The 24,666-nt window shown below is 44.7% G+C and overlaps 1 protein-coding gene across 1 annotated transcript in view; it reads left to right on the top strand.

The window, feature by feature from the left end:
* The first annotated feature begins 1,520 nt into the window (after nucleotides 1-1,520).
* ASPM (assembly factor for spindle microtubules) overlaps nucleotides 1,521-24,666 on the top strand; it is a 63,172-nt gene continuing 40,026 nt past the window's right edge. Inside the window, exons 1-12 of the mRNA XM_050961348.1 lie at nucleotides 1,521-1,701; nucleotides 6,324-6,467; nucleotides 7,090-8,431; nucleotides 10,360-10,449; nucleotides 11,849-11,995; nucleotides 12,640-12,885; nucleotides 13,049-13,116; nucleotides 13,766-13,907; nucleotides 13,991-14,121; nucleotides 14,919-15,094; nucleotides 15,179-15,324; nucleotides 15,411-15,496. Of these exons, the coding sequence (XP_050817305.1) occupies nucleotides 6,357-6,467; nucleotides 7,090-8,431; nucleotides 10,360-10,449; nucleotides 11,849-11,995; nucleotides 12,640-12,885; nucleotides 13,049-13,116; nucleotides 13,766-13,907; nucleotides 13,991-14,121; nucleotides 14,919-15,094; nucleotides 15,179-15,324; nucleotides 15,411-15,496 (2,685 nt within the window). The 5' untranslated portion in view covers nucleotides 1,521-1,701; nucleotides 6,324-6,356. The remainder of the gene's footprint in view (nucleotides 1,702-6,323; nucleotides 6,468-7,089; nucleotides 8,432-10,359; nucleotides 10,450-11,848; nucleotides 11,996-12,639; nucleotides 12,886-13,048; nucleotides 13,117-13,765; nucleotides 13,908-13,990; nucleotides 14,122-14,918; nucleotides 15,095-15,178; nucleotides 15,325-15,410; nucleotides 15,497-24,666) is intronic.

Raw genomic sequence — 24,666 nt, 5'->3', positions numbered from 1 at the left:
AATGCTTGAGACTTTTAAGAGGAGACTGGACAAAACATCCAGTAAGGATCAGCCCTGCATTGGCAGGGAGATGGACTGAGCCAGGATGATCACAGAGGGCTTTTGCCCCTGTAACTTTTATAATTCCATCTCACTCTCCTGGGAGTACAAATTCTGGTACTAAAGATCTGTTGCCTGGATCCCATATTACTTTGCACTGGGATTGGGAATTAATGCCCTGACATGCAACTCCTCCTATTGGGCCACTGTAGATCCTGCTGTTAGTACAGCTATTTGCAGGTGCCCTTGTGTTTAGCTGAACCCTTGGACTCAGTCCCTGAGCGTATCCTCACTAAACTGAAAGCTAAACTGACACGACTGTCCTGCTGTGCGGATCCCAGTGTGCTTATACTGTGAATTCTTGGCATGCACACATGGCTATACTCATCTCATTGTGCTGCTAGTGCTACTTCCTTGGTGTAATGATGACATTATGCTAAGATGAATCCTGAAAACAGTGCCCTGGTGTGACGCTCACTGTGCTGTTTATGTGAAGCCTGCATTTCTGTATGCTGTGTTGTTCTAGCCCTGTTGCTCCCAGGAAATCAGCGCAACAATGTGAGTGAGGTAATCTCATTTATTTCGTTGGTGTATGGGAGAGCAAAGCTTTGGAGCTTTCACAGAGTTGTTCTTCCCGAAGAAGAGGGCTGTGACAGCTCCAAAGCTTGTCTCACCCGCCAACAGAAGCTGGTCCAATAAAAGAGATCACCTCACACCCCTTGTGTCTCTAGTGTGACCAGCCTCCCTCGCAAAGGGGCAGAGGTGCTGGGAGGAGGGAGTGGAGCGGGGCCCCGACGTCAGCACCTAGGCGCACAGGAGTGGGCTCCGGCTGGTTGTCAGCCAGTTGGGTGGTGGCAATAGCAGCTTGTCACGCAGTCGGGGTGGGGGAGGGGCGTGACGCTAACTGCCCCAAACATGACGCGCACGGAATTCTCCGCGGGGAATCCTCTTTCCTTCCGCCCTGTGCTGGGAGCGGCGTGGAGGGAGCCAGGCCGCTGCCTGACCTTGCCCGCCAGCAAAAGCTGCTCTGAGGAAACTCATCTCCAGCCAAATAACTCCGAGCCGACGTTTAAATAAAACGCTGGGTTGTGATTGGCGGAGAGGCTGGAGGGTGGGCCCTTGTATGGCGATTGGTGGCCTGGAAGAGACGCCGCGCTGCTGGTTGGTGGCGGGATGTGACAGGGCTGTGTGGGGATTGGCGGGCTGGGGAGGCGCTTGGGGATTGGCGGTGGCGCTGGGTTTGAATGGTTGGCCGGGGCGGTTAGTGCCGTGCTGCCTGTTTGTGTTGGTGCGTCTGGCTCGTGCGATTCTTCTAGGCTGCGCGGGGACTGGGCAGCGCTGGGTCCCAGCAGCAAGAAGCCGCCGATGGCTGCAGAGCTGCTGCGCAGGGGAGCCGCCGCTGCCTGCGAACTGAGCCCGGGGCGGCGGAGGCGGCGCTGGGCTGGCAGGGAGGAGGAGGAGGAGGAGGACCCCGCCGTGCTGACTCTCACCCACTTCTCCCGGCCGCCCTTCCTCTGCTTCGGCAGCCTCCGGCCCGGCGCCTCCTGCACCCGGCTCCTGGCCGTAGACAACCCCAACCCGGAGGAGGCTGTTGTGGCTGTCGACCGCTTCCCGGCTCCCTCCACGGGCTTCAGCCTGGAGCGCCGGCGCTTCCTTGTCCAGGTAGGGCCGGGCTCGGGGAGCCCCTGAGCTGCTGCCCGTGCGGCTCCGCGCCCCCTACCACACCTCTGCGGGGCGCTCTTGGCAGCCCCGTGTCTGGAGGGGCTCCTGAGGGCGGTGCTGGATGCAGGGCAGAGCCGCAGGCTCCGCTGCTGCCTTCTCTGGGCGAGGGGTCTCCGGGAGCAACACGCTGCGGGCTACTCACCTTGTCCTGCCCCCCAAGTGGTTTCCCCAGGAATTGAAGAGAGGGGCGAGGTGTTCAGATTTACAGGGTGTGTGTGTGTCAGGGCTCATGAGGGGTGAGACGGTGAAGGTGGGCTGTATGGCACCATAGTAAAAACTGAAAAATGTTTCATGACCATTTTATTAGATTTAACTCATGTTTTAAAATCGTCACACAAATTAAAGTTGGCTATGCGAGCCTTATTTGAAACACTACTGCTACATTCTTCTTGGGTTCTTGTTATAGTTTTGCACAACTCTGTTAATGAACTTCTTGAATGCAATGTATTCATCTTCGGTGGCTTCTTGTGTGTTTGGTACTTCCATTCTTTCAACTGATATGCTCAATAGTTCATTCACATGGTCAGGCAGAAGGCGACTTCTTTCACAACACAGAATTCTATTCAATGATGAAAAGGCTCAACTGTAGCTGTTATGTCTGGGAATAGCAAAAGATGAATTCCTACTTCTTTCATCCCAGGAAACAGAACACAAAGATCGGGTCGAACCACTAGTGATGATAAAAAAGAAATTGAAGTCTAATCATTCATTCATTCATTGTGTGATATTCCACTCCGTGTTCAAATTCTCTATTCTGTCCTGATCACATGGCAGTCCCATTGCTGGTAGTGCCTCACTTCACTCAACTGTTGGTGTTTTATAGGCTAGGCATCTGTAAAACCTACGTAGAGATTGAGTAGAATCTAGAAGTCGCTGCTGTAGTTTTTTAAGAATCAGGTCTGTGTACTTTTTCAGTTGTCTTAACAAACACTTCTTGTCATCACTTAAGGATTCAATATAAATACCTTCATTAGTCAACTTCTGGACTGAAGTCATTGCTTCTTCCAGTACTTTTTCAATGGATAGCTCTCTGAGCCAAATGTAGCTTCTATTGCTGGACAAAGATCTGCTACAGTTGTAGCAGATGCCTGGACCTGTTGCCTCAACAATAGACTTACGAGAGAGAGAATGGCAATAGTCTTCTCTGAAGGTAGTAGCAAAAGTAATCCACCAGCCTCACTACTTAGATCCATCCCATCTTGGTAGATACTTTCCAAAGCCAGTAATAATGGCTAGAGTAATTTTAAGATAACAGCCAAGGATTGCTCATGAGAAAGCCAGCAGGTTTTCCCAGATTGGACTAAATTTGAACTTCAGTTCCAGTATATATTCTATAGTTTCCAAGATATTCAGTCTTTTTGGACTCTTGCTGAAAAAAGAATATAATGAAGACCTGAAACTTATAGCTTTTAATATGTCTTTTGAAGATTCTGCAGCTCGTACTAGTGCTAGTTGAAGTAGATGGCCTCTGCAGTGTGTATAGGAGAGATTAGGGTTACACTTTACTCTGAGCAAAGTTTGTACTCCACCATGTCTTCCAGAGAAGTTTGCAGCGTCATCAGATGCACAAACTGCCATCTATTTGGGGTCCAGTTGACTAGCATTTAACTCTTCTAAAATGTGGGTTGTCACAGATGCAGCCAATGTGTCTTCTATAACTTGAACATCTAGAAATCCATCTACGGGCCTACCCCAACAGGAAGATAATGTACACAATGAGTTAATACTTGATGCCCATTTGCATCTGTGCCTTCATCAGCCATGAATGCAAATTTTTTGAATGTGGTGAGTTCTTCACTTTTTCAACTGTTGAGTCTTTCACTGTTGCACCACGTGCTTCTAGCCAGTCAGTTGAGTTTCTTGCAGAAAGATAGTGAGCATTTGCTGGTCTTGTTCAGAACCAGTGTTCAACTTCAGGATGAACAAATGACAATGCACATAACATTGGCCTCCAGTTTGTAGTGTGTGGCATCTCTTGCTTAAATAGGAAGTAGGATGCCACAGCCATGTTTGTTCACATGAACTGTGTTGTCTCCAGCATTCTTAACAGGCTCATTAAGTACTTCTAAAATTGGCTTTGAAAGTTGGCTTAGAAGGCTTTCTGCATTTTGATGCACTCTAGAGGCCTGGTGTTTTGCAGCCTTTTCACATAATTTGTCAGCATTGGCTTTGCTGATCAGTTTGACAAACAAAGCTCCTCCACTTTTACCAATTATAGCATTGGGAAGCTTTCCTTCTTTGTTGGCTACTGGTGCACCTCTTGCAAAAAAGCTATCTTCTGTAACTTCAGTAAATGGGAGCACTGTGACCTACAAACATTGGGAACTGCCTTTAGGTTTTAGAGACACTGTTTCTTCAGTAGGTAGCTGTATTTGTGCTTTGAGCTGGTTGGATGTAGACATATCACTTGAACCTTCAGATGACATGTTGATATATTCTTGGTTCTTGATGTGTTCTTCATCTTTGTTAGTTTTTTGAGGCCTTTAAGTGGAAAAGTTGTTGTATTTTTTTCTTTTCATTTTCACTTTTACCTGCAACATATAAAAGAGATATGAATAAAGTAAATGTTTTGTTAGGATAATGCAAGTTACACCAAGACACATAACAGGTCTAGATTTCTAAAAAAAAATTTTTTTTTAAAAAAGTATTTAATTTAAATTGACTTTTGAAAAGTAAGTCATAATGGGATAAGAGGGAAGTCCTCTCATGGATCAGTAACTGGTTAAAAGATGGGAAACAAAGGGTAGAAATAAATTCCATTGTCAGAATGGAGAGAGATAAATAGTGGTATACCTGAGGGGTTGGTACTGGGACCATTACTGTTCAACATATTCATAAATGATGTGGAAAAATGGGTAAACAGTGAGGTGGCAAAATTTGCAACCGATACAAAACTGTTGAAGATTAAGTCCCAGGCAGACTGCAAAGAGTTACAAAGGGATCTCAGAAATCTGGGTGACTGGGCAACAAAATGGCAGATGAAATTCAATGTTGATAAATGCAAAGTGATGCACACTGGAAAACAATCAACTATATATACAAAATGATGGAGTCTGAATTAGCTGATAACACTCAAGAAAGATTTTTGAGTCATTGAGTGGTCGTTTTGAGAGAACTATCCACAATGTGCAACGGCAGTCAAAAAAGCAAACCAAATGTTGGGAATCATTTTCTGTCTTCTTATCTATCCCTTTCTTAATATCATATTTTCTCTATATAAATCCATGGTATATGCACACCTTGAATACTGTGTGCAGATCTGGTCACCCCATCCCAAAAAAGATAATTGGAATTGGAAAAGGTACAGAGATGGGCAACTAAAATGATTAAGGGTATGAAACAGGAGGAGAGATTAAAATGACTGGGAATTTCTGACTGTTACAACCGAAAACTAACTGCTAACACTACATTTTTTGCAGCTATTAGTACATTAGGTTACACTAGGTTACACAAAGTGTTTAACATGGAGGAACATTGGTTCATTGAGGCCTACAACAGGAGGGCTTCATTGACACTTGTGGTCTACCACCTTTCCGAGTTACCTAGGGTTATGCCAGAGTGACACCAACACATCCGTAGCTGGGACGGGTCATCAGTCCTTTGTTTAGAGCTTCAGTTTGTAGCAAAGTCCCTCCAGAGGTATGAAGAGGATTGAAGATGAGATGGAGATGAGGCATTAGCCTTTTATAGTCTTTTCCAGGTGTAATAATACCTCTTTGTTCTTACTGTGGAAAATTACAGCAAAATGGAGTCTGGAGTCACATGGGCAAGTTCCTGCATACTTTGCTGAGTTACAAGGCATATCTGCCTTCTCTCAATGGGTCAGTTGTGTAGCTGATGGTCCTTAATGGGCCATCAAGCAGGCTAGGCAGAGCTGACACCAACTTGTCTGGGGTGACACACTAGACACATAGCATAAGTTTGAAATACTAACAGTATAGAGCCAATATTCATAACTTCAACTACAAAAATGATACACACACATAGCATAATCATAACCAGCAAACAATAACCTTGTCTTAGATACCTTATTTCACCCCCGTTATACAAGTTTTGGTGCCACTACAGGATCTTGGTTGCAACAATGATTTACATGGTCCCAATTCAAGTCAATAACGTGACAGCAGATTTTCCTGTCTGGGCATTGGTATTGTTTTGAGCAGGGAGTTGGACTAGTTGACCTCCTGAGGTCCCTTCCAACCCTGATATTCTATGATTCTAGGAAAATCACATCCCTTTCTTCCTATATCCATTCTATCTCCTGACCTCAGTATTGTATATTTGTACTTTCTCACCTGTCCTCCATCATAACAACTAAATTCATCTAATAAGTCAACATTTTTAAAGTTGGGTGCATAAATTTAGAGACACCAATCCATATTTATGCACTCAGTGGCTGAAAATGTAAGCCATACTAAATAGCATTTATATAGCACTTTACTTAAAAGCATTCACAGACACTAATACTTTTGTTCACTGCTTCTTTTTTAAATGATCAATTCTCTTAAAAATATTTTCATGTCCTCACAATGTTTTTGTTTTATCGCTTCATTATCTCATAGTCTGGAGAAAGAATCTTTATTTCTATAACATGGATGCCATTAGAAGAAGGAAAAGTCCGAGAACTGGTAACTTTTATTGTTAATGGTATTGTAAAACATCAGGCTGTGTTGCTGGGTGTTGCTGAGCAGCCTCTGAAGAAAAAGGTAAGAAATGTATTTTTAATTACACTAATTATTTTGGTCTTATTTGTTGCTTGTTTGTGAGTCAAAATTTTGCAATGTAGCAATTGTTTCTACTAGTGTAGACATGGATAAATTATTGAATGGGTATCCTCAGTAGGAGCCCTCAATAACTTGGAATTTGCTCTCCTTTAACCTGAAATAGCCCAAGTCCGGTGAACACTGCAAAGTTGTTCTTTCCCATTTGAAAGTGGTAGAACATCTTAAGGGTGAATTATTGGAGTAGAAAAGTGGCTTTAGCTTATTTTCCTGGTTGGTTTGATTATGGATTATATTGCATAGTATTGCTGTTCCTCAGCTATGTTAGTGTGTTGTTTTTGATGTGGGCATTTTAAAGTTTATGATAAATGCATAGAGCATGTGGCTACATATTACTTTTTTAGTGTGTATCTACTCAAAATAACTTAAAAAAAATCCAAAATTAAGAACTTAGTTTTTATGTTAGCTATCAATTTCATTATCTATGTGAATGAATATATAAGTGCATTATATATATATATATAATATATATAATAAAAAATATATATTTTTAAAAAGCAGCTACTTTGGAAACCCTCTTTTTTTTTTTTCTTTTTTTCTTTTTCAGAAGAGTCTTTGGGATGCTATTAAAAAGAGAAATACTTCAGAAAGATCAGTTTCCACAAGAGCTAAGAAAAAACATTCCAATGTTAACAAAACTTTTCGTGTTTCCAAAAAAGCAGATACAGTTAAAAGCCCGCTCCAGTCCTGTGAAAATTTGGATGTAATACGAGGTAGCATGTCCCCCTCAAAAAACTTGCTTATCACTTTAGAAAACAAATTGCCTGTATCTCCTATCAGTCCTGTATTGCAAGAACATCATGATACCATTTGCACACCTCTTTCAATGAGAAGATCTACTACATACTCAGTTCTTGGTACAGTGGTAAATGATGAATTATTGCAAGAAATACACACATGTAACATCAAGAAACTTCATAATCCTAATGAGGAAATAAAATCCTCAAGTATACCCAGTTCTCCTTCTGGATTAGTACAAGCACACAGATCAAATACAAATTCACCTGTTTGTGCTCCGGAATGGAAAGCAGCCTTGCATTCCTCTTTGAGTCAAAGGAGAATTTTGAGTCCAGATTCTTTTATAAATGACAGTTATCAACTTAATGTAGAAGTTGTAGCAGAGCAAGTTGCTCCCATATTGTCACCCGATGAGTTTGTAAAAGACAACTTAGCTATAGAATCAATGTCTCAAGTCCACGTATCTGTTTCACCGTCCTCTTTATCCTCCAGTATGGAGACTTGTATCACGAAGAAGTCATCTTCAAAACAGAAAGAAAATGAAGAAATGCAGTTCATAAGTGTATCTGTAGAACATAAGTTTCCAAATAACGTCCTTGATGAGACGCCCGTAGTGAAATCTCAGTTATTTCATTGTACCAAACCTGAACAAAATCATTTCAGTTTTCCTCTTTCTGATGATCTTCAGATTTGCAGTTGCTCCCAAAGAGAACAACCGAAAAAACGTCCTGTGCTTTCTGCTACTGTCATAAAAAATAAGTTGTCTCCTGCTGAAAGAAAACGAATGGCGACAACTAAGCCAAAATCTAGAAAATCTCTTAATATGATAAGGGAAGGTGTAAGTATGGTTCCTAGACATTCAAAGTTAGAAATACTCCAGAACCTTCCAGTTATAGATCCCATCTCAGGTGAAACCAAATGTCACAAAGATGAAATACATGCATCTTCCATTGGATCTACTTTACATAGTCGAAAGAGGAAAAATGAAGTACACTTGGAAGATATTAAGGCTACAGCTACAGAATATGTGGAAGAAACAGAAACCAAAAGAATCTTTACATCTTGTGTTGACAATAAAATAAAAACTACTGTAAGACCACCGGTCTCTAAGCACATAAGCAGAGAGAAACTAAACCACAGAAAGAAAGCTGGTGAGCATTTTTCATTTGTGTTTTCTAGTGAAAGAAAATAACTTAAGTATCTCCATATTTTTCTAAAATGTTATAAGGAGCCATCCAGAACTCAGCATTTCAGTACCTCTTTCTGCAGCAAGTATGACGATACTGTAGCAACTTCTCAAGTTGTCTGATAGCAATAAAGCTTGGCTATAGAATACACAGTCTGCATTCATTTAGCAGAAGTCACTTAACTGGTATCTGCTAAATAGTCTTGTGTGCTAGAAGACTTGCCATATTTAGCAGCGTTGCAGGGGAAGTACTAGATTTGTCTCTTGTGGCTTTGTGGAGCAAAGCCTTGGTTCTGAGCAGTTTATTTCAACAAGCAAGACATTTGGATAGAGGTGGTAGATGAAGGGGATTTTAAGATGGGGAGAGGAAGTGCAAGATGAGCTTTGGTGGGGCTGTGGAAACTCTAGCATGGAATGTGACTGTCAAAAATGCAAATACTTAGTATTAATGCATTTCAAAAAGTTTGCTTAAATGTCTCAGCTGGTATTCTCTGAAAGACTATTCACAATGGCTGACAGGTATGAATGCATTTCTGGTACCATACATTTCTACATGTGGTTCTCTGCTCACTCTTTCTTGCAATTGGCTCATTTAGCAGTCTCACATTAGTATAACTCTTTTGTGTGCTAACACTTTTTATAATTTTCTTAAAATATACGTCTGCTCTGAAAAGTGACCCTCATGATGCCATTTCTTAAAAAAGGAGTCCAAGTTTTATCCGTTGTGCACGCTCACCATGGGAGCTGAAAGTTAGGATGGGGTTTTCCTGCCCTTGTATAACTGCCTATAAAGGTTCTTGCAGGTGAAAATCTGCTCTATTATATCTCTGCAATCTTTGTCTTCAAAATATGTTCACCATGGTCTTCATAGGGTTTTACAGATATAACAGCACAGAAGAAGCGTGACGAGAGAACAGTTTACAAAGTTGCCCCAGCCCTAAATAAAGCTACATTTCACTATTGAAATGTAACTTTGAAACACACCCATCCAATTTAACTTATCTGAGACCAAGCCTTGTTCTTGTTGAGCAATGTGTTCACATAAATGCTGAATGTGCTTGGCTCTGGAACAGCACAAGAGTTCAGAATGAATTCATATCCTGCCTCCTTCAGTGATGAACAGAAGGTAAAATCCCATTTTATAATGGGAAACTGATTCAGAGACTAAACAACTTGCCCAAGATCACATACATAGTCTGTGTCACAATAGGGAGTTGAACCCAGGAGGTCCCATGGCCTGGTCTAGGTCCCTACCCACTAGACCATCCAGATAGATGCCAGTGGCTTACAATTTTGAACTTTGGAAATTAATACCTTGTGCTGGTAATAGACTTTTAAAGTGGCAGTCCATTAGGATGTGTATCTTCTGAGAACAATTACAGGTAATACTTTTTTCTCAGTGTGGTGAGGAAGCATGGAATACATTAGTGTTTTTTAACAGACAACTTACACTTCAATTTTTTCTTTTACTCTTTTTACAGTTGCAAAGCAAAGCTATTTATCTGCATTCTTCTAGCATTCATTAGCCAGAAAACATATGTATAATATGCTTATATAGCATTTAGAGAATTAATGTTTCTCCATCACAGAAAACATTGAAATATTGTTTTTTACTTTTCCTGAAACACACTGAAGGATGCTAATTTAAAGATAAAAATAAAACCTCTAATCAACCTATACCAGCTAGAGTTCAGGAATTTTCTATAGCGATGATCTTTCATAGCATGTTATACCCCTACCCATAATTTACAGGGTTGGTAAAGAGTGGAGTCAAGGCTTTAATCCTTAACTACACCTTGCTTGCTTGTTGGTGGTAGTTTCAACTATTTATCACTGAAGGGTTTTTTGTTTTTTTCCCCTGCCTGACATCTGATATTTTGTTAACATTTTTAGGTTCTTTGTCTAGAACTATCAACAAAACTACTAAACCGATTGATGGTGTGGCACAGTCTCAGCTGACCTTCATAAAACCATTAAAAACAGGTAAACAGGTTTACAGTATCTATGAAGTCAGAATTTTTCTTGAATTGAATGTCATAATTGAACAGGGCAAACGTTTTGGCTAATAGTTTTTGTGAAAAGTGTAGTTGTTGTTGACCCAAAACTGCTTGCGAATTCATGTAGACTTTGCCAGATAGTTATGACTGAACCAAAAAATCAAAATGTTTTGATAAGCTGAAAATGAAAGTTTGTTTCGATAATATTGAAACAGGTTTTTTGGGGGGTAGGGGTGGAGCCACAAAATGGTGGGGAGGAGGTGGTAGTGTGGTGATGCATTCCTTATAACGTTTAGCTTAGTGGTTAGAACACTGTTCTGGGATGCGGGAGACTCAGGTTCAAGTCCACATTCTAGAGGAGGTCTCCTGTATACCAGGTCAGTGTCCTGGCTATGGGGAATTTTTAGGTGGGTCTTTCTCAGTCTTTTGTATTGAGACAGTTTCATGTTATGTAAAATATTGATTGGAGCAGGGACTGGAATTTGGCTCTCCCACATCCCAATGGAGTGTTCTAACCCTCAGGCTGCAAAGTCATTCTCGCTTTCTGGTCCAATTAATATTTAATTAGTAATGCAAAGTGGAACAGTTTCAGCAGGAGAGATTGAGAATAATCCTTAACCCAGAATACTCCCTAACTCAATAGTTGGGGCACATACCTGGGATATGGGAGACCTGGGTTCAAGTCCTTGTTCCACAGTGGAGATAAAGGGGTGGGGCTGTGTGAATAGTTCCTAAGGCTTTGTCTACACTACATAGCTTTTAGTGACACAGCTGTGTCGCTGAAAGTTGGTCAGTGTTAGCCTCTGTTTTACTTCCACCCCCGACGAGCGGTGTTCACGTTGTTGACAGGAGAGCGCTCCTGCCGACAGTGTGCTGTTCACACTGACGCTTTTGTCTCTCGGAGGGGTTATCACTTCTGAACAACAAAAGCTTTGTCACTCGATTGCCAGTGTAAACCTAGCTTAAGTCCCCTTGACAATGTAGCCCCTTATTTCTCGATTTTTTTTCACCTCTGTTAATAACTTGTTTTATGGTAAACAGATGTGATTCTGAGTACGCTCATGGAGCAGATATGTGGAATCACATGTGATGATAAATAATGCTTCAAAGGTTTTTCAGTATACTTAAAAGCACTAGGCTACTTAACATTACCGCTAATATTGATAAAGCACTAGACATACCAATAACTGTCCTTGTCCTGAAGAACTTACTAGTTGAAGGTGACAGCAAGTACAATAAAAGTGGCATGTGGTCTCCAAATACTTTCCTCATAATTCCAAGTCACTCAAGTTAAAGTGAAGAATGACATATTTTTAGGAAAAAAAACATAAATAACTTTAAATTAAACTTTGTCTATTTAGATAATCCTTTTTCCCCCTTTTAAGTCATTCCTAGGCATCCAATGCCTTTTGCTGCTAAAAACATGTTCTATGATGAGCGCTGGAAGGAAAAGCAGCAGCGAGGCTTTACCTGGTGGCTGAATTTCATACTTACACCTGATGACTTCACTGTAAAAACAGAGAGTTCACAAGGTAAAGTAGGTAACTTGAAATAGTGCAGTTCTGCTAAATCGTGGGAACACTTTAATGTCAATATATAAGGCAAAACTTGCTCCAGGAGGTTTTTTAATTAAACTTGTATACGATGAATGAAACCACTAGCTAAAAGCTAGTATTAATTAAGCTTTCGTTTAATTTATCTGTGTGTATGTTTAAGTAACTTTTTTCAATAAGGGTAATTTTTATATCAAGAGGTGGTTGATTTTTTTTTTTTAATTCCCCCTGCTTACCCCCCACCCCCCTTCATGAACATCTGTCCTGAGATTGGAATGAAAGGAAATTCAGTTTGCATCCCTATTTTCAGAGCTATTTTGAACTGTAGCGTTAACATTTGGGTATCTGTTTCAGTAGAGGTTGCACTGAATTCTGAATGCTGTTTTGAAGTTTTATATATTTCTGTATTTTTTTCCATGTTCTTTAACTGAAAGTGTATGGTCTCGAAGTTTGATTTTTCTCGTGTGGAGTTCTATTATACTAGATATGTCATCTGTGTATTAGTGTGCATTTAAATAGAAGTAAAATGATAGCAAAAATAATGAACTCATAAAACAGATGCTAATTTACCTTTATGTCAGATATATAGACCTATTTTTCTTTTTTACTCTCTTTTCAATTAGTAAATGCAGCTGCACTTATCCTGGGAGCAGAAAATCATCATAAAGCCAGTGTTCCTAGAGCACCAACAAAAGAAGAAATGTCCCTGAGAGCTTATACTGCTCGATGCAGGTTGAATAAACTACGACGTGCTGCATGCCGTTTGTTTACCTCTGAAACAATGGTTAAAGCTATTAAGAGACTGGAGTTTGAGATTGAAACTAGACGTTTGCTAGTTCGGAAAGATAGGCATCTCTGGAAGGATATTGGTAAGAATGTACAAACGTTGATATTTAGTATTTTTGGTAACATAGAATTGTAAGTGTAGCAAGTAGAGTAGAAAAACTTTTTAACCAGGTGGCTTTGTAACAATGAAATATGATTTAAAAATGTTTGCTGAATTTAACATATCATACTTTGCATTCATTTCAGGAGAAAGACAGAAAGTCCTCAACTGGCTTTTATCTTACAACCCTTTGTGGCTACGCATAGGTCTGGAAGTAAGCAATGCTTCTTATGGATACTCTAGTCTTATAAAGCCTGTGCCAAGAGTGGATCTCAAGTTCAACAGTAGCTGGCAGGCAGCTCTGGTTTATTAACAGAACAATTTCATGTTTCCTTTTAACTCATGGTTGTCTTGTTACAAAAGAGAATATTTCATCGGGTAATTTAAAAGTGCTTTTCTGTGAGGAGTACTCTGGAACTGGGCTGAGGCTCCTTTGCTGTTGCTAAAGTAACGTTACCCTTCAGTAGTTGGTAGGAAATTGACGCCTAACACATTCCCACTATACTTCAGCCAGCTATGTTGGGACTGGTTAGGGAGCTCCTGATGGAAGCAGAGAACACTTTCCACCAAAGAGCCAGTAGATCACATTGATACTAATTTTAACTTTTTAGATGGGCATTGCATTTGGGATACCTTCTGGAATAAAACTAGGACTGAAACGTTGTTTACTGTCTTGCAGATTAATCTGTGTTCAAAAAAATGGGCTAGGTTACTAATTTTTTGGCTAGTGAGAAACTCTTAAATACTCTATTTCTATTTATTTTGAATATATCCTACTGAAAGTCTAAAGAAATAAATGATACAATTGTGAACATTTTTTTAACTTTAAAGTTTTTCCTTTATTTTTTGTGTTTCTCCATTAGACTATTTATGGAGAACTGATTGCTTTGGAGAGTAATAGTGATATTATGGGCTTGGCAATGTTTATTCTCAGTCGCCTACTTTGGAACCCCGATATAGCAGCTGAATACAGACACCCCACTGTACCTCACCTTTATCGGGATGGTAACTAATTCTTTTTGAAATAGACTTTTTAGCATTTAACTTTGCATTCATAAATAACATCTTTATGAACTTAATATTTTTAGGTCACGAAGAAGCTTTGTCTAAATTTACACTGAAAAAATTGCTGCTGTTAGTTTGTTTTCTTGATCATGCCAAACAGTCTAGAATCATTGACCACGACCCTTGCCTTTTCTGCAAGGATGCAGAGTTCAAGGTGAAGTATGTTTGATGTTTGAAAATATGACTTTGTATGCATATAATATAAAGTTGCTTTTTCAATGTTAAGACTTTAGTACTATTCACACTCAGCAAATCTTCCAGGAGGTCACTAGCTATGTAAGATTTACCATCAGGACTTCTGAAGTGCATTTAATTTATAGAGAGAGTTCAAAAGCCTTGTATTATAGAGGAGCTTTCCTTCTCTTTCTAAGACTCAATACTGCTCTGCCACAGTATTTGTCATCTGAAGTTAAATCCCCTTGCATTTTAAGTTTATGTGAGGGCTGTCCTACAATACTTAGGACATGCAGCCTAGCTTTCTGGAACAGTCTGTCTTGCTAGATGTTCGATTAGTAAATAGCCTCATTTTTGTTGAACTAAAAACCATTTTTACTCTAGTCAGTTGAAGTCATGGTATAAAAATCGTATGCAGTCTATTACTTAGATTACAACACTGTTTAATGAGTTAAATGCATGAATAAATAAAAAGAAAAAGTTGTTCATGAATTTCTCAGGATGCAGAACAGGTATTAGCTAATGTTACGGCAGCTTGATTTTTTTTTTTTGCTGTACGCTACGGAAGTTATGAAAGCAGTCATTAAGAATCCAGTTAGCTATCTGTGTCAGCATTATAATATTGTGGACACAGTTTAAATGCCATGAAGAGATATTTAAGTACTTGAATTTTGGTATCTTACGCGTAGTACTAAATGACAAATAACAAAGCTCAAGGCATTTGGGGGAAGGGATCAAAATGGTCACTTGGTCTAAGTTTATTTTATTTCCCCTTAGAATAGTAAAGATGTTCTACTGGCATTTTCACGAGACTTCCTGAGTGGTGAAGGTGACCTTTCCCGTCATCTTGGCTTCCTGGGATTACCTGTTAGTCATGTTCAGACACCACTTGATGAATTTGACTTCGCTGTTACAAATCTAGCTGTAGACTTGCAGTGTGGCATTCGTCTTGTGTAAGTTCATACAGAATGGTTTTATGACTATCTATATTTGTCTAATCCTCTGTAAGCTGAAATATGAAATCTTTTTATTGTTAGGAGAACAATGGAACTTCTCACAAAAAATTGGAGTCTCTCAAAGAAGCTAAGAGTTCCTGCAATAAGTCGTCTCCAGAAGATGCATAATGTTGATGTTGCCCTTCATGTTCTTAAAGAGCGGGGAATTCAGTTGAAAGATGGAGGTGGTAAGAATTGAAAAGTAATGCTAGAATAACTACGCATTTGAAGAACAGAAATACATATCTTAATCAGTGTTGTATTTCATTTATAGGTGCTTCAATCGAGTCTAAGGATATTGTGGACAGACACAGAGAGCGAACTTTAGCACTGCTGTGGAAAATTGTCTTTGCTTTCCAGGTATTGTATAAAGTTGTGTGAAGTTGTAAAGAATTTTAAGAAATGTTACAAACGAGAGGAGATAATGCATGGCTTGAAACAAGGAATTTGTAGTCTTTGAAATCATCAAGTCTGGATTGACCTGGCTGGATGCCCCATGAGAATGATCTTTCGTGGATTCTCATGGTTAGACGTCATTGTGTAATGTATGTTCAAAGTGCTTTATAACTATTAGCTACATTGATGAGCTAGGTTCTAAAATGTAATACAATTCAGAACTCCTTTTAATTAGGTTTTGTACACTTGTTCATGGAATTTCTTTTGTATTTGTGCCAGATACTGTAACAAAGGTTAAGTATGTGATAACAATGGTCAGGTAATTTGGCCACAGAAATTAACTTCTTGCCACTTGCTGAGGAATTCTCTTAGAGCTACTAAAAATAGCTCTGATGGATGGATGTATTTAAAACCACTTCCAAACACTTGAGGAACATTCCCTTTGATGAACAATCATAGGAAGTGAATTCTAGAGCTGTGGCTCTTCCACCTAACATAATCCACCATATGTCTCTGGGATCAAACTGGGAAAAACTGAAGACTTAGGACTTAGTATGAAGGCTAATTAGTGTACCTGTAATTGAGTCAAGGATTATGTATAGCCTTAAATGGAAGAAGGAAGCAGAGAGTAGAAGAATTGGGCTTAATGGCAAGGTTAAGAGGTCATTTGAACCAAATAACTATTCTTCAAAAATGTGTATCCAGCTTAAGTGAATCCAATGGGAAGGAGTATACATTATGGAAAGTAAGACATAAGATGTAAGTTAGGAGAGAATTTGAAAAGCAAGTAGCCAGAGATTTTTTTTTTTTATTATATATAATATCTAATGCAAGAATCCTGAAGAGAATACTGCTGTAGATTATCAGGAAGCTAAAGGAGCAATTGAATGCTGAAGAATATTGCAGAGAAAATGGATTTATTCATTTGCATCAGTCATCAACAAGATGTTGGGGGAGATCCAAAGTCTCTTTAATTAGTTATGTAGATGACCACTTCCACAATTGTATTAGTTAGAATTTAAAAGAAAAACCAAAAACATGGTTTCAGGGTATAAACCAACCATTGATCCAGGTAGTAGAAAATTTCCCTATAAGTTTATTTTAAAAGCATCTGGTTTTGGCTACTGTCATCTGAACTGAAGTAACAACTGGTTCTTCTTCATGTGATTGTTCATGTCCATTCCACGCAGGTGTGTGCGTGCTGCATGCATGCCGTCCAGAAGATTTTCCCCTAGCAGCGCCGTAGGATTCGCCTGTGTGCCCCCCGGAGTGGCGCCTCCATGGCACCGTATATAGGGGCCCACGGACCCTCCACCCCCTGAGTTCCTTCTTACCACCGGTGATGGCTAGCTAGAACCTTTGCTTGCTCTTGAAGCAAGCCTAACCGTGTCTCTAAGTGTGTATAGTTCGTTTTTTTTTTCTCATAGTTTATAGTTAGTGTTAGTTGTAAGATAGTTAGTTAATAGCTGTTGAGGGGGCTTCCCCCCCAATGTAATTGTCGCCCTGTCCCGGGGCATGCCTGGGTCCCCAGGGCTTAAACTCTGTGCAGACTGCGGGAAATTTATGCCGAAGAGTGACCTGCACTCTTCCTGCTTGAGGTGCCTCGGGGAGAGACACCAAAGAGACCAGTGCAGTATCTGCAAGAGGTTCTGTCCCAAGGCTCTTAAGGACAGAGAGCAGAAACTTAGAGTGCTCCTGATGGAGGCGGCCTTACAGCTGCACTTGGAACACGAGCCTGCCAACCCGGCACCCAGCACCTCATCCTTGGTGCACAGCGCTCCGGCGCCATTAGCAGGAGAGGAGGCCCAGTCTAAGAACTCTAAGTCCCGGCACCGGAGAGAATCGGGATATAGAAAATCGGCCTTCATGCGGCACCAATCACCATCTCTGGTGCCCACGAAAAAGAGGCCAGTGATGGGCCGATCACCCCACCAGGACCTTAAAGGGCCAGCGGTGTCCACAAGTGTGGTGGGACAAGCCGTGCCACAACTGCATCCTCCCAAGGTCCCATTGACTCCTACCCCCATGGGGGTGCAGTTGAGTCCAGACCAGTCTAGGTCCCCAGACCTCAGTGAGCATGTGCACCTCTCATCGATGCTGGAGGCGTTCAAGGCGGCCTCAGACTTATTAAGCCTCCCAGTGCTTGCCTCCCTGCGACGGAGGGAAAAGCTTCCAGGGACTGCCCGACCCCCGATCCAATCAAAAGGCAAGCCAGCCATGATGATGCCACGGTCCCTGCCCCGCACCACTCCGGCAGCACCAATGCAAAGAGAGTGTTCCCCGGCCTTGCGGCACCGCTCACCAGCAACAGTGGGTACTGCCCCTCCTTGGTCTTCATATTCCGAAACTTCAGAAGCAGAATCCTACCACTCCGGTAGATCAAGGAGTAGGAGGTTGGCTTCACAGGCAAGCCAACGACTTTACCCGGCACAGTGGCAGCAGAAGTGGCAACCACCCTCCTAGTGGCCATTCTGGACTCCCCGGGCTTACCGTCAGACCCTGGGACAGGTGCATGATCCAGGTCTGCGTCAGTCTCTTTGATGTCGGTGACTCCGGCGCAAATGCCTCCACCACCGGCGCCGCCGTCCGACAGGAGTGTGCCACAACTGATACTGGCACCAATGGGGGCCATGTTTTCGATGCCGCAGGCACCGCCCAGCACGCCTCGTCAATCGGCGTCGACCCCAGTACTGGTCATGGTGCTGCATCCTATATCCGCATAGGCCATGCAGAGTACCGTGTGCTGCAGGACCCTGCGGAGGCTGAGGGTAGCGAGGAAGTTCCCCTGCAAACTATCTCCTCCTCTTCCTCGCCAGATGAGGTGGTTGCGGGAACTTCAGCGGCACTGGTTCTAGAGGACAACCAGGTGCTTCAGCAGCTACTTAAAAGTGCTACACAGAGCCTGGTGATCCAGGTGGAGGAGGTTGAGATGGCTATAGATCCGGTAGTGGACATCCTGGCTCTCTCGGGCCCGTCGAGGGTCGCCCTACTGTTGATCAAAACAATATTTGACACATTCTGCACCCTTTGGCAGACACCAGCTTCTTTGGCCCCTGTGGCCAAAAAGACAGAGAGGCGCTACTTTGTCTCCTCCAAGGGCCATGAGTACCTATAGTCTCACCCTCCCCCGGACTCTCTGGTTGTGGATGTGGCCAACCAAAAGGAGCGTCGGGGTTTCAAGGGCCTACACCAAAGAACAGGGAAGCCAAGAAGTTGGACCTTTTGAGATAGAAAGGTGTACTCAACAGGAGATCTGCAACTATGCATAGCCAACCAACAGACTATAGTGAGCCGGTATGGCCATAACACATGCTCGGCCTTGTCCAAGTTCACTGAACTCCTTCCCCAGGAATTGTGAACGGAATTCTCCACTCTGGTGGAGGAGGGGAAGCTGATTTCGCATGCATCCCTCCAAGCATCCCTGGATGCGGCCTCCAACTCGCGTTGAGCAGAGCAGCCCAGTTCCATCCATGCGTGCCTCTCCTGCGGAGAGGATGCTGTCGCGGCCGGAGGCTACGTGTGACATTATAACCCTCCGGTATCTGGGGCGCTGCCTGAGATGGGCCCCCAGTCTCAAGGGAAGCCTCCACTGGGAGCACAAGAACTCTCTTCTACCCTACTTAGGCTGACCAGCTCGCTGCCTGTGAGGGAGTCTCGGGGCTTCTCTACGCCCCGTGACTGGGCACACAAGCACTGGGATAAGCAGCGCCAACTCTCTTCCTCGTGTCGAAGCTACCTGTAGAGGAGTGGACTCACCCCTGCGTCGCCTCCTGCTGGCGTCTTCCGGGAATTAGCTCGATTCAGCTCTGGAGCACCCTCTGTAGGCTGGTGATCCGCCTGTCCTCTGGCCCCCGTGTCCCTCCCTGGACCCAGTGGCCTTTTTCCTGGTGTGCTGCCCCCTGGCAGTAACCCCTCAGTCTTAGTCTCCCCCGGGGACCCCCACCCACTATCCCCACCTCTCCTCAGTATATGGCTACTGCCAGTCATCGTCTAGCCTCACATCCTGGGGCAGATTGCAATATCAGCCTACTCATCACTGGCAAGGAGGGTTTGGATCTGCTGCATTGGCCTACTCCTGGTCTGCCCTCTGCAACCCCAAGTACCTGTTGGCCTTTCCCTAGCCCTGCTTGATTCAGGTACCTTGTGTCTAGCTCCCTGCAGCCAGGCCCATCTCCCTCTACAAATAGAGAGAGACTCTTTGCTCCTGGCTTCCCTGGCCTCTTTATACAGGCGAGCTGTGGCCTGATCGGGGTGTGGCCCAGCTGAGCCACTTCCCAATCAGCCCCACCTAAAAGCTGCTTTCTCCAGCCACAGCCCCCTCCAAGGGCTGTTTTTAATCCTTCAGAGCAGGAGCAGGGGTCCACCCTGCTACACTACCAAAGCCAATCCCATCACCACCGATGTAGACGGTCCAACTCAAGCTCCTGCTCTATCAGACATCGCGCACGGGACTCATCCCGCGATTCACCAGCACTGAAGCGTCCTAGCTCCGGCCGCTGGGGCGAGTAAGGAGCAGCACCTCGGATGGGTACCGATCTTTGTCCTTGAGGTCCTGGTCACATGGACGGCACTGTTGCAGGCACCATCGCTCATGTTGCTCCTACAGTACTGTGCGGTTGTTGGCTACCTCTGCATTAGCGCCCAGCTGCCTGTCTCCAAGTCGTGCAACTCTGTGAGAGCAAATTGCACTGTCCAACACCTAAGTCGGTCAGTGGCACGGAACACTGTGGCAAGGGCAGTGGTGTCAATGGGCACCATGGCTGCAGATACCCGTCCAGGCGAGACCCCTCTTGGTGGCCAGTGTGTCTCAGGCTCCTTCGGCCTCCCCTCCACGGCAGAGGGAGAAATCAACAAGTGCCAAGCTGACAGCACCGTGCCCAGACTCTGACCTGGGGATTGACCCACCAGTACCATCTGATGCCCTAGGCTCTGTGCCGCTCCCCTCACTGGAGCCAGAGGATACCATAGCAGCACCACTGCCCGTCCCCCAAGAGGACTTCAGGGCTTACCAAGAGCTCATCAAGTGGGTGACGTCCAATCTCCAGCTCCAGGCTGAGGGGATGGAGGAACCGTCTGACTCTCTTTTTAATGTACTGTCATCCTCGGCACCGGGCCGTGTGGCCCTACCTCTCCACTAGGGGGTAGCCAATATTTCGACTACCCTGTGGTAAACCCCAGCTTCCTTGGCCCCCATTTCTAAGAAAGCGGGATAAAATACTTCGTGCCGGCTAAGGGCCACAAATACCTGTACTCCCACCCAGCATCTAACTCCCTGGTGGTAGAGTCAATTGACCACCAGGAACATCACGGTCAGCCCGTACCCACCCCTAAGGACAAAGATGCCAGGAGACTAGACGCTTTTGGCAGGAAGGTTTATTCTTCGGTGAGTTTCCAGCTCAGGGTGGCCAATCACTAAGCCCTTCTAAGTTGATATGACTTCCATTTATGGGGGTCCCTACCAAAGTTCGAACCTCTCCTATTGGAGTGGGACAAAAAGGAGTTCAGGACTCTGGGAGAGGAAGGAGCGTCGGTGGCGAAAGCAGCCCTCCAGGCAGCATCAGACGCGGCAGACACAGCAGCCCATTTGATGGCCGCCGTATCCATGCAGAGGGCGTCGTGGCTTCTCCTGTCCGGACTGTCTGCAGAGTCCCAGTCCTTTGATGCAGGACCTTCCCTTCAATGGGAAAGTTTTGTTTGCGGACCAAACTGACATCTGCCTGCATGGGAAGAAAGACTCCCGTACAACCCTGCAAACCTTGGGCCTGAACGTCCCTTCAGCGAAGGACAAACCTAGGCTGCAAACTTTGGCTCCTCCTGCTAGGGGCAAATATGAACGACCGCCTACGTCCCACTCAGCCCCACTGCCTGGCGCCTCAAAGGGCAAAAGGCAGGGAAAGAGGCGGTTTTGACTCTTTGCGAGGGGCCACCGGGCTTGTTGCCAGGAAGATCCGCCCAGTTAATAAAGTTCGTGTTCTGCAACTGTTTGTTTGCCTTCCGAGTGGAGTGGTCCTGCATAACATCGGACCAGTGGGTCCTCAACACTATTTCCAACAGCTACACGTTGCAGTTCACTTCACACACACGCTACCTCCCTCTCCGGGCGAGCCTTGGGGATCTGGAGCATGTCCACTTCCTAGAACAAGAGGTGGCATGCCTCCTCCACCTGGGGGTGTGTAGAAAGGGTACCAGTAGAATTTCAGAACAAGGGCTTCTGTTCCTGGTATTTCCTGATCCCGAAGGCAAAAGGGGGCTCAGGCCCATCTCAGGGATCTCAACAGTTTTATGGTCCTCTACAGGTTCTGTATGGTATCCCTGGCCTCTGTCATCACCTCCCTGGACCCGGGGGATTTATTCGCGGCCCTGGATCTCCAGAACGCGTACTTCCATATCTATATTTTTGAGGGACATAGGCGTTTCCTCCAATTCCTCGTAGGAAGCGACCATTACCAGTTGACGATCCTTCCGTTTGGCCTTTCCACAGCACCGAGGTTTCACCAAATGCATGGCGATGGTAGCAGCCTATCTCCAGAGGAAAGGGTTACAAATTTCCCCTTACCTGGACAATTGGCTTCTCAAGGGCAAGTCTTGGTCCAGGGTACAGGCCCAGGTGGGACTACTTCTGTCTATGTGCGCAGATCTTGGCCTAGTGGTAAACGAGGCCAAGTCTACGTTAGTCCCGTTTCAATGCATACAGTTCATAGGGGCTCTTCTGGACTCGGTAGAGGCCACAGCATCTCTTCCCCAGGACAGGTTCGAGATCCTAAAAGTTCTCATCGCCTTAGTCATGACCTCCAGTGACGACGGCGAGGGTGTGCCTTCAGATCCTCAGTCACATGGTGGCATACATGTCCTTAGTTTGCCATGCTAGGCTCAGAATGAGGCCCCTCCAGCTCTGGCTGGCCTCCCAGTATTCCCAGGCCTGGGACGGGCTGGACAAGGTTGTCACGATACCATCCCAGATAGCTGCTTCTTTACAATGGTGGTCCCTCCCGCTCAACATGCTGTAAGGAGTCCTTTTCCGAGAAATCTCCCCCTCCCTTGACCTGGTGTGGGATGCCTTGGACCTGGGCTGGGGAGCCCATATAGGGAACATTCAAACCCAAGGGAGATGGTCGGCCTCAGAATTATCCCTACACATAAATGTCAGGGAGCTCAGGGTGATACGGCTCGAGTGCATGGCCTTTAGCGGGCACCTTTGTGGGAAGGGGGTCAGAGTCCTCACAGGCAATATGGCTGTGATGTATTACATCAACAGACAGGGAGGAACGTGCTCCTCGGCCCTATGCCTGGAAGCCCTGAACCTATGGGAGTTCTGTATAGCCCACAATATCTCCCTGCGAGCCTTCCACCTACTCGGCGCCCGCAATGTGCGGGCCAATCACCTCAGCAGGTTTTTTTTCCCACCAGTATGAGTGGTCACTCCACTGGGAGGTTGTCCTACAGCTCTTCCGAGAGCGGAGAGTTCCCCGGGTCGACCTCTTTGCAACTGCCCACAACCAACGCTGCCCCCAGTTCTGCTTCGGGGAGGGGCGGAAAGGGGGGCAATCTCGGACGCCTTCCTCCTTTGGTGGTTGGGCCACCTTTTCTATGTCTTCCCACTTTTCCCCCGATAGGCAAAGTCCTGCAAAAAGTAAAAGCAGACAGGACGAGGGTCATCCTCATAGCCCCGGATTGGGCCCGTCAACACTGGTACGGGACCTTCCTGCAACTCTTAGTGGCTCCTCCATGGAGGCTGCCACTTCGCCCGGATCTCCTCTCCCAGGAAGGAGGATGCCTCCTGTACTCCAACCTGGCTGCGCTTCACCTGACAGCGTGGTTGCTCTGTGATTAGATGAGATGGGGAGGTGTTTGGAGAACGTCAAATGAGTTCTGTTGGAAAGCAGAAAGCCGTCCATGCGATGGATGTACCTGCCCAAATGGTATAGGTTCTCTAGGTGGGCGGGGGAGTGGGGAACTTCCCCATTGTCCGTGTCATTTCAACTCGTTCTCGATTACCTCCTGTCCCTTAGGACCCAAGGGCTAGCTCCCACCTCTGTCAGGGTGCGTTTGGCGGCCATATTGGCCTTTCACCCTCTGGTAGAGGGCCACTCGGTCTTTTCCCACAGTATGACCTCCCACTTTCTAAAGGTCCTGGATCATTCATTCCCATATGCTAGGCCCCCCGTGTCACAATTGGATCTAAACCTAGTGTTATCCTGCATCACAGGTCCTCCTTTTGAACCCTTGGCCACGTGTTCCTGGTCTCACCTGTCATGGAAGGTAGCATTCCTTGTGGCCATTACATCAGCCTGACATGTCTCGGTGCTTAGGGCCTTGACCTCGGAACCCCTGTATACGGTCTTCCACAAGGATTAGGTCCAGCTTCACCCGCACTCTGCCTTTCTCCTGAAGGTAGTCTCCACCTTCCATATCAATCAGGACATTTTCCTACTGGTACCCTGTCCTAAGCCCCATTCCTCCAATGAGGAGCGCCACCTACACACACTAGATGTGCGTAGGGCGTTGGCTTTTTACCTAGATCGAACCAAGACATTCTGGAAATCCTCGCAGCTGTTCGTTGCATCGTCTGAACGGATGGGGGGGACAACCGATTTCTACCTAGCGCCTTTTGTGCTGGATCACCTCATACATATGCATGTGTTATGATCTGGCAGGGGTTCCCCCACCGCCTATCGTTAAGGCGCATTCTATGAGAGCCCAGGCCTCGTCAGCTGCCTATGTAGCTCGTGTCCCTATCCAGGACATATGTAGAGCTGCCATATGGTCCTCGGTCCACACCTTTTCTTCGCATTATGCTATTGTCTCCCAGACCAGGGAAGATGTTGGGTTCAGCAGGACTGTTCTCCATCCTGAAAACTTGTAAACTCCTACCCACCTCCAACAGATATAGCTTAGAATCACCTACTGTGGAATACACATGAGCAATCACTCGAAGAAGAAAGGACAGTTACCTGTTCCGTAACTGGCGTTCTTCAAGATGTGTTGCTCAAGTGTATTCCACATCCCGCTCTCCTTCCCCTCTGTTTGGAGTTGTCTGGCAAGAAGGAACCAAGGATGGGGGGAGTGTGCAGCTCCCCTTATAGCGTGATATAGAAGTGCCACTCCAGGGTGCTCCCCTATGGGTACTGCTAAGG

The sequence above is a fragment of the Gopherus flavomarginatus genome, chromosome 7 (assembly GCF_025201925.1).
Source record: "Gopherus flavomarginatus isolate rGopFla2 chromosome 7, rGopFla2.mat.asm, whole genome shotgun sequence".
Lineage (NCBI taxonomy): Eukaryota > Metazoa > Chordata > Testudines > Testudinidae > Gopherus > Gopherus flavomarginatus.
Note: the sequence above shows the minus strand (reverse complement) of the source record. Positions and strands in the feature narration are given on the sequence as shown.